Here is an 8,701-nt window from a genome sequence, read left to right on the forward strand (position 1 = left end):
GCATCAATTCCTGCCTCCAGGTTCCTGCCCTGCTTGAGTTCCTGTCCTAACTTCCTTTGGTGTTCAACAGCAATGTGGAAGTATAAACTGAATAAACCCTTTTGCTCTCTAACTTGCGTTTTGGTCATAGTGTTTGGCTGCAGCAACAGAAATCCAGACTAAGGCCGGGTCATAAGGGGAAGGACCAGTGTTGAGAAAATAAAGAATATAGGAAAGTCGGAACTGGGATGTCTTACATAAGCTGATAGCTCAAGCAAGTTTATTAATAACGACATCATCAGTAGTGGCACACACCTGTAACCCCAGCATTAGAGAAAAGACAGGTGGATCTCTATGAGTTCAGTGCTAGCCTGATCTACAGAGCTAGTTCACCAACAGCTAATACCACACAGAGAAACTCTGACTAGGAAAATTAAAATTAGTGAAATTAGTGAAAGAGGCAAAAGAAAAAAAATTTTTTTTGTCCTTTTAGGACAAAAAACAGTGCCACTGAGCCGGGCATGGTGGCCCACACCTTTAATCCCAGCACTCAGGAGGCAGAGGCAGGCGGATTTCTGAGTTCGAGGCCAGCCTGGCCTATAAAGTGAGTTCCAGGATAGCCAGGGCTATACAGAGAAACCCTGTCTCTGGAAAAAAAAAAAAAAAAAAACAGTGCCACTGACAGCTTTGCCAGGTGGTGGTGATGGCTCCTCGGCTCCCTTATTGGAGCCTCCTTTGCCCGAAAATGACCCTCAAGCAGAGGGTGAGGGATTTGGAATCAACCAATCCTAAATTTCCTCCATTTACTGATGAGAATTTATGAAAACTTGTGACCATGCTAATTTTACATCCCAGACAAGCGAGGGAACAGCAGGAAAAAGAAATCAATTTCCCAGGTCCTCCCCGGCTTGGTGTTTTCAGTGCAACATCAGCCAATTTGGAAGGTTTATACGCACTAGCCAATCTATTTAAAACTCCAGAAGGTGAGGCAGCATTGGGCAATCCTCTCATCTAATCTTGAGAGGCAGAAGAAGAACTACAGCTATTTGAATCCAGAGTAAAAAGAAGCGTTTGTGTATCATGTGGAGCCTACAGTGCCTCTGAATTTTCTTATTCCACTAAATTAATCTTAATCCTACAGGTATTAGAGCACCAGATGATAAGCCTGATTTATTTATATTATAAGGATTTATTTATATTATAAGGGCCATAAAGTACCAGGTGCTTACCGTATTCTTTTTGCTCAATTAATTGGGAGGGTCCTCCGGGGAGGTCCTAGTGTCAACACTTACATGGATTTGATACTTGCTCTATTATATCACCCATAACAATCGATTTTTAAGAGTGTCACAAAACCCTATGGGTTTTTTAAATTTAATTCGCAGATTACAGTGGAAGGATAGGAAGTTATTTATCCATTGCCCACCATCAGCTACAGTGTTTTCTCATATGAACTGAATTTGTCATTACAAAAACCGTCTGACATTCTCTCCCTCTCTCTCCCCCTCAGTGTGTGTGTATTTATGTCCTTCATTCTCTCCGTGCCTCGAATCAGGGTTCCAAGATCCAAGCCTTGGGGTCTGTGGTACTGCTGGGGCTGAGCATATAGCTCAGTTGGTAAAGTGAGGCACGAGGTCCTTCTGTTCAGCATCGCCTGGGCGTGGGTGATGGGTGCACACCTATCTCCTCAGCTCTTAGCACTTGGGAAATGGAGGTAGAAGAATCGAGTGTTCAGGAAGCATACCACTCTATCTTAAAAAATACGTTTTGTTTGTTTAGGGGGGTGTTTTTTTGTTGTTTTGTTTTTCTGAGGAATCTTCCTAGTAGAGAAAGTAATATTGAAGGACAGAAATTGAGGATGGACGTAGGTAGTCTCTATTAATGAACAACTTAATTAGAATAATTTCTGTGTCCCTGGCCACGTCTCCACACCACTGCTACCTAGCCACATCTCTGTCTGTTTCACGTGTATCCAGTTCTCACTTCATCTTAGTGTTTTTCCTCCTTTGACTCCTTAAAAACGTTTAAGTTGCCGGGCGTGGTGGCACACGCCTTTAATCCCAGCACTCGGGAGGCAGAGGCAGGTGGGTTTCTGAGTTCCAGGCCAGCCTGGTCTACAGAGTGAGTTCCAGGACAGTCAGGGCTACACAGAGAAACCCTGTCTCGAAAAACCAAAAAAAAAAAAGTTTAAGTTACTGCATAAAGCATTAGATAGATAAGATTATGGTACTTTCGTTTGTTTGTTTGTTTTTTGTTTTTTCGAGACAGGGTTTCTCTGTATAGCCCTGGCTGTCCTGGAACTCACTTTGTAGACCAGGCTGGCCTCGAACTAAGAAATCTGCCTGCCTCTGCCTCCCAAGTGCTGGGATTAAAGGCGTGCGCCACCACACCTGGCTAAGATTATGGTACTTTCAAACAAAGGTTTAGTAGATTCTCCTTTACCTTCACCCCACCCCCACCCCACCGCCCACGCCCACCCCATCCCTGCGCGGAGAGTCCCCTGCTGGTCTCCTTCCTACTTCACGTCCTCTTCCGCGTTTCCTTTTACCCCAGACTCTGTCTTTCCTTGTCATTTATCTTTACCTTCTCTCGGTTTCCCTTTTAGTTTTTTCAGGTTTTACCCACATTTTGCACCCTCCGATGTGTACACATGTAGAAATTCCACGGGATCCCTGACTGCATCCGGTCATTTCCCCAAGAAGGCTCTCGCCACGAAAAACCTGCAGCAAGTGTATGCGAGCCTTTCTTCCTCCCATTAATCTCTGTGTCCACTTAACTCTCAGGGTCAGCAAGAGAACCCTGAAACAAGGCAGGTTAGAATTCCCACGGGGTGGAAATGGCGTTTTCAACAGAAAAGACAAGGGACAGAATTCAATGCTCATTTTATTCCAATGAAATAAAGTGATGCAAAAGTCGCCTGGGTCATAAGCTAACTGAATTGAAGGCCGGAAGCCCAGAACAGGAGTTCTAAGTTTATGAACCGCTGTACATCACTGTCTTCCAGCCTCTACCCAGATAAGTTCTGTTAACAAGTATCATGAAAAGATATGGGGGGGGGGGGACAGAAAAGGGGGTGGGATTCGAGCAGAGGGCACCAGAGTAGGGGGTTCTCCGTCTGCTCTTCTGCAAGCTGCCCATCAGCATGGCTCATCTTTGATGATATTAATATGGCTACCATCTTCCCTGCAAAGTGAACAGCCATGAGCATGGTATTAGTAACTGTCTCACAGAAACCAGGTCATTGTTTGCATTTTAAAGTCCTATGTCCATTACGCATCCACTTCCTTCTAGGACTATATTTACATGGTTCCTTTTTAAGGTTAATCCAGAAAACATAAAGGGTAAAGCCCTTAGTTGCCCATTTAGCCATCCCCGCCCCCCATACACACACACACCCCAAACCTAAGTTAGAGGGCTCTAATGCCTATAAAACATCCCATGAAGACTTAAGATTGTTCAGTGGAAACTCAGATATGGGAACGAACTCTGCTACACAAATGTGTATACACCTGGGTGTTATAGCCATGTGGTCAGTGTGTTGCATGTAGGGAATCAAATGTCATATACTGAACACTTAGCCTTTTACTAAATATATATGGTAAGTCTTAGCTTCCACTGGTAAATACAGGGTGTACCTGTATGACCTATAAATCTAAAAGGAAACATAGTATTCTGTAGAATTTAAGTATTAAGTATTGTGGACTTATATTTGGAGGTACAGTGCTAAGGACTGAGCTCAGGACCCTATGTATGCTAGGACAGTTCTCTACCACAATGCTACATCTCAGCCTCTAAATATGCAGTATGTTCTTTTCTTGACCCCGAGGCCTCGTGCATGGTAGGCAAACATTCTACTGCTGAACCATACGCCTGGTCTCGACTAGACTCTGAATCTGGAAAAACTGCACACTGAGACAGTGACGTCGCCTGGTCGCCGGCTGCTCTACAGCTCACTGATCACACACTTTATGCTCGAGCTTTGATCTAAGAATAGACTACAGGTTTTCACAGCTTTTAAATGTCTGTACACAGGGCTGGAGTGATGGCTCAGCGGGTAGGAGCACTGACTGCTCTTCTGAAGGTCCTGTGTTCAAATCCCAGCAACCACATGGTGGCTTACAACCATCTGTAATGAGATCTGATGCCCTCTTCTGATGTGTCTGAAGACAGCTGCAGTGTATTTATTAAAAAATCTTATAAAAAATGTCTGTACAAAATGCATAGTTTGAGTCACATTTGATTCCTACATCTGAGAAAGGAAATACTACCTCCAGTAGTATGGTATAGAGCTGTGAGCGTGTGTGAGCTGAGTGGCATGCAGCTGTGAGCGTGTGTGACCTGAGTGGTGTGCATCTGTGAGCGTGTGTGAGCTGAGTGGCGTGCAGCTGTGAGCGTGTGTGAGCTGAGTGGTGTGCACCTGTGAACGCGTGTGTGAGCTGAGTGGTGTGCATCTGTGAGCGTGTGTGACCTGAGTGGCGTGCAGCTGTGAACGTGTGAGCTGAGTGGTGTGCACCTGTGAACGCGTGTGAGCTGAGGTTGATAAGATCACTTGCTGCTCTTGCAATGGACCCCAAGTTTGATCCCAGACATTCATAACTCCTGTTCCAGGGGGTCCAACTCCCTCTTCTGACCTCTGAGGGGACCAGCCATGCTCATTATGCACACACATACATGGAGGCAAATCGCTCACACACGTACAATAAAATAATAAATCCTTTTTTAAATACGGGACCTGATTTTCATGCACAGGGTACATTCATTGCTGTAAGTGTTCATATCCGTTCCGCACACAGGGTTGAGGTTCCTGGGGCATGCTGGGAAATCAAAATGAGCACAGTCTGGCTACAAAAGAGAAAAGCAGAGAAGTAAGAGAATGATTTGAGATACACCCATTGCACTGTCCCCAGCGTTCTAAATGTCATAGAAATATCCTACATAACTACTTATGCCTTCCCCCCACACCCTGAGTTTGTAATGTAAAAAATCATATATACAAGAGTTCAAATACAAGTACAAAAAGAATAAAGGAAAAAAAAGAGCTCAGAGTAGGTGTGGTTCAAAGCTGTCATTCCAGTCCTTGGGAAGCTGAAGTAAGAGGATTGCCTCCAGTTTGAGACCAGCCTGGGAGACATAGCAACTTCGAGGCTAGCCTGAGGAACCAATCTAGACTTTATCCCCTCCAAAAAACAAAAAACTCAGAGCTCACCATGGTTGGTACCATTTGGACAATAACCCTAATACTTAGAGGGCAGAAAGCAGGAGGGTCTGGTGTTCAAGGTCATACTCAGCTATACAACCAGTTTGAGACCAGCCTGACCCTTGTCTCAGACCAAAAAAATGAAGAAAGAAAGGGAGAAAGGAAGTTCGATACGCTTAAACGTGGTGAGAATTTGTACATTTAGTAAGCCCCGTTTTTAAATCCTCCCCGACCCCATTTCTTGCCTAATTCACTAGCAGTTTTGGAGGGAGGGTTATTTATTTTGAGGCAGGGTCCTACTATTGGCCTGCAGTTTGCTACGTCACCAGGCTAGCCTCAAAGATTCACCTGCCCCTGCCCTCCGAAGCACTAGAATTAAAGGTGCTCACACCACACCCAGAAGCTACAAGATTTTTTTTTTGAAGTAATGCCTCTTACCAAATGTCTTTAAAGTATTTTTGATTATTGCTCCCCACACATATAATTTTCCTTCATTCCACTCATGTTTCCACGAGACCCTCAAGTGTTATAAAGACTCTAACACCAGGTTGGAGAGATGGCTCAGCGGTTAAGAGCAGTGATGGCTCTTCCAGAGGTCCTGAGTTCAATTCCCAGCAACCACATGGTGGCTCACAACCATCTATAGTGAGATCTGATCCCTTCTTCTCGTATGTCTGAAGTCAGCGACCATGTGCTCACATACATAAAATAAACAAACAAATAAATAAATAAATCTTAAAAAAAAAAAAAAAGACTCTAACTCCAGCTGGGGACACACAGTGATATATGCAAGCCAAGTACTCAACCTCTGAGCTGTAACCCCTATAGGAAATACACTCTTAACTTGAGTGACAGGCTAGCCTTCACTCACTCAGCAACCTCACCTCCACCCCAGGAGTCTAGAACGCTAAGCCTGGGCTGGTCCTGCACACCTGTGACCCCAGCCCTCTGTCTCCAGCATGGCCAAACCCCCCAGCTCATGGGACAGTTGAAGGTTCTATGACACGCACGCGAACGGTCTCAGCCAGCCAACGGGGGACAAAGACGCTGTGGGAACTGTTTGGAGACAACGATTGGATCATGTACCTGTTCCTTCTTTATGTAGAGAACGGTCGTAAACATTTTCACTGTCAAGGACCCAAAGGAACCCATCCTCCTTACTTCTGACTTGTTAGAAGTCACACCGCTGACCCTCAAGCCAGTCCAAGGAACCAAATAACCCATCTGAGTGGCCAGGTCTTGATTAATGACTGTCAGGGTCCCTAACTTTTGTCCGAGATACAGAATGAGGACCAACCAAGTAAAACTGTCTCTGGGGAGGCAGAGGCAGGTGGATTTCTGAGTTCGAGGCCAGCCTGGTCTACAGAGTGAGTTCCAGGACAGCCAGGGCTATACAAAGAAACCCTGTCTCAATCAATCAATCAATCAATAAATAAATAAATAAATAAAACTGTCTCTGCACTCCTAACCAGTCTTGTAGGTTGCCTGCCTGCCTAAAGTTTCCTTTGCCAAAAGCCTACACCAGGCCACCAGGATTTCTCTGTGTAGCCCTGGCTGTCCTGGAACTCACTTTGTAGACCAGGCTGGCCACGAACTCAGAAATCCGCCTGCCTCTGCCTCCCCAGTGCTGGGATTAAAGGTGTGCACCACCACCGCCCAGCTATGTCCACAGAATTTAATATGACAAAATATATGAAATATCTAATATACAAAGTAACTATTATACCTCAGGAAATTTGAATTGTTAAAGGAAATGTTAAAGCAAACACATCCAGGGGGCCTTCAAAGGCTGAGCCGTTCTTGACGGAAAGGTACACTTTTAGCTGACGTGGTGGCTCATACCTGCCATCCTAGGACTCAGGAGGATCTTGAGAAAAGTATAGACTCATTCCCCTGTATCAGGGAAACGGCACAAGATGCTGGCTTGCAAAGCCAGCCGTGCGTGGTTTCTCCAGTGACACACCTCTCTTGAAAACAGCTCAACACCTCGCTGCTTTGAGAAGAGACCGTACACAGATGGGGTTCATACTTACTGATCGGAACTGTGACCTCTTCATGATTTGAGAATCGGAAGAGTCGAGAGATCCATGAGAAGCTGTAAGGAGAAAACACTGACGTTGTAATATGACTAAGGCAAGCTGTTCATCAAAGATACGTAAATCTTCCTGTGTAAATAAGATGGAGAGTCATAAGAGGGGATGGTACCCTGACCCAACCAGGTATCAGGGAAGTAACTAACCGTGCTTTTTGTCTGTGTGTCCAAGATAATTTTTTTTCAAATAAACTCAAAACTTGGATTTAACTTTTGAGACAGGGTCTGACGGAGCCCAGGCTAGTCTTGAACTGGCTATGTTGCAAGCAGGGACATGGCCCTTCTGCCTCTGCTTCCCCAGTACCGGGATTTTAGGTGTGAGCCAGTACACCAAACTCAGTAACACAAAGCTTAGTATAAGTGTTAGGATCTCAACTCTGCTTTCCCATAGATGTCAAGGCCATCCGGAAACTTCAGCACATCCCCGTTTAAGCTCAGCAGAGCCGTGGATACAATCCAACTGCGTATTTGGGTACAGAAAAAATCTGCTTAAGAAAGGTAGAACAGGCCTGGCGTGGTGGCGCACGCCTTTAATCCCAGTACTCGGGAGGCAGAGGCAGGCGAATTTCTGAGTTTGAGGCCAGCCTGGTTTACAAAGTGAGTTCCAGGACAGCCAGGGCTACACAGAGAAACCCTGCCTCGAAAAACCAAAAAGAAAGAAAGAAAGAAAGAAAGAAAGAAAGAAAGAAAGAAAGAAAGAAAGAAAGAAAGAAAGAAAGAAAGAAAGAAAGAAAGAAAGAAAGAAAGAAAGAAAGAAAGAAAGAAAGAAAGAAAGGTAGAACAGATGGCTGGGTGACATCTAATTGGAGCTAGGATAGAAGCCCCATCTAGAACAGGCAGAGGATGCTTGACCCACATTCACTCTCCATGCCTACCACTCTCCACCAGGCAGAACCGCCAGTAAGGCCAGTAACGGTGCGAATCCATCTGTTGCCTCACTACCCAAGCTCAGCTCTCTCAGCTCCAAGCTGTTCCCCTTGACACCAGACCCACTTGAGCATCACCTGCAAAGTCTGTGACCAGGAGCAACAGCACCAGTCTCAGCATCACTAAAGCTGTTCTTCCTGCTCTGCTGGAAAGCTCTCCTGTACAGCGAAAAGAGAGACCGAGCAGTGGTCAAGTAGAGCCACCCGCGGGCACCGCGCGTGAGTGCGAAGGGGGAGGGGCGAGGGGCGGGCTAGAGGCTAGGCGTAAGAAGGGAGCGGGGAAGAGGAACGGAAGCTGCAGGAGAAGGAAGAGAAGGGAAAGAAGAGGGAGGGTTGGCCAGGGGGAAAAGGGAGGCATACACAAGCACACACACACACACACACACACACACACACACACGCACGCACACACACACACACACACATACAAGCCTTCCAGATTTCTTTGTTTGTTTGTTTGTTTGTTTGTTTGTTTAGGTTTTTCGAGACAGGGTTTCTCTGTGTAGC

The 8,701-nt window shown here is 45.6% G+C and overlaps 1 protein-coding gene across 2 annotated transcripts; it reads right to left on the reverse strand.

Moving 5' to 3' along the window:
* Window positions 1–2,846: 2,846 nt before the first annotated feature.
* Window positions 2,847–8,421, reverse strand: Spink2 (serine peptidase inhibitor, Kazal type 2). 2 transcript variants are annotated; one of them, XM_021211278.1, is made up of 4 exons: window positions 8,273–8,421; window positions 7,210–7,271; window positions 4,712–4,817; window positions 2,847–3,162 (listed from the first exon to the last, which is right to left on the reverse strand). In XM_021211278.1, exons 1-3 carry the CDS (start codon window positions 8,313–8,315, stop codon window positions 4,752–4,754), a joined length of 171 nt encoding a protein of 56 aa, XP_021066937.1. In that variant the 5' UTR covers window positions 8,316–8,421; the 3' UTR covers window positions 2,847–3,162; window positions 4,712–4,751. The 2 variants fall into 2 exon arrangements, with proteins under 2 accessions (XP_021066937.1, XP_021066936.1); XM_021211277.1 differs by having other exon boundaries at window positions 2,848–3,162; window positions 4,712–4,821.
* Between the last annotated feature and the right edge of the window lie 280 nt (window positions 8,422–8,701).

This window comes from Mus pahari, chromosome 13 (assembly GCF_900095145.1).
Source record: "Mus pahari chromosome 13, PAHARI_EIJ_v1.1, whole genome shotgun sequence".
In the NCBI taxonomy this organism is placed as follows: domain Eukaryota; kingdom Metazoa; phylum Chordata; class Mammalia; order Rodentia; family Muridae; genus Mus; species Mus pahari.

Coding starts and splice junctions, on each gene's coding strand:
- Spink2 (XM_021211277.1), bottom strand. CDS start 8,315: ATGCTGAGACTGGTGCTGTTGCTCCTGGTCACAGACTTTGCAG. Junction 7,272..8,272: donor CCTGGTCACAGACTTTGCAG/GTGATGCTCAAG, acceptor TTCTCCTTACAG/CTTCTCATGGATCTCTCGAC. Junction 3,163..4,711: donor ACCCTGTGCATGAAAATCAG/GTCCCGTATTTA, acceptor TTCACTTTGCAG/GGAAGATGGTAGCCATATTA.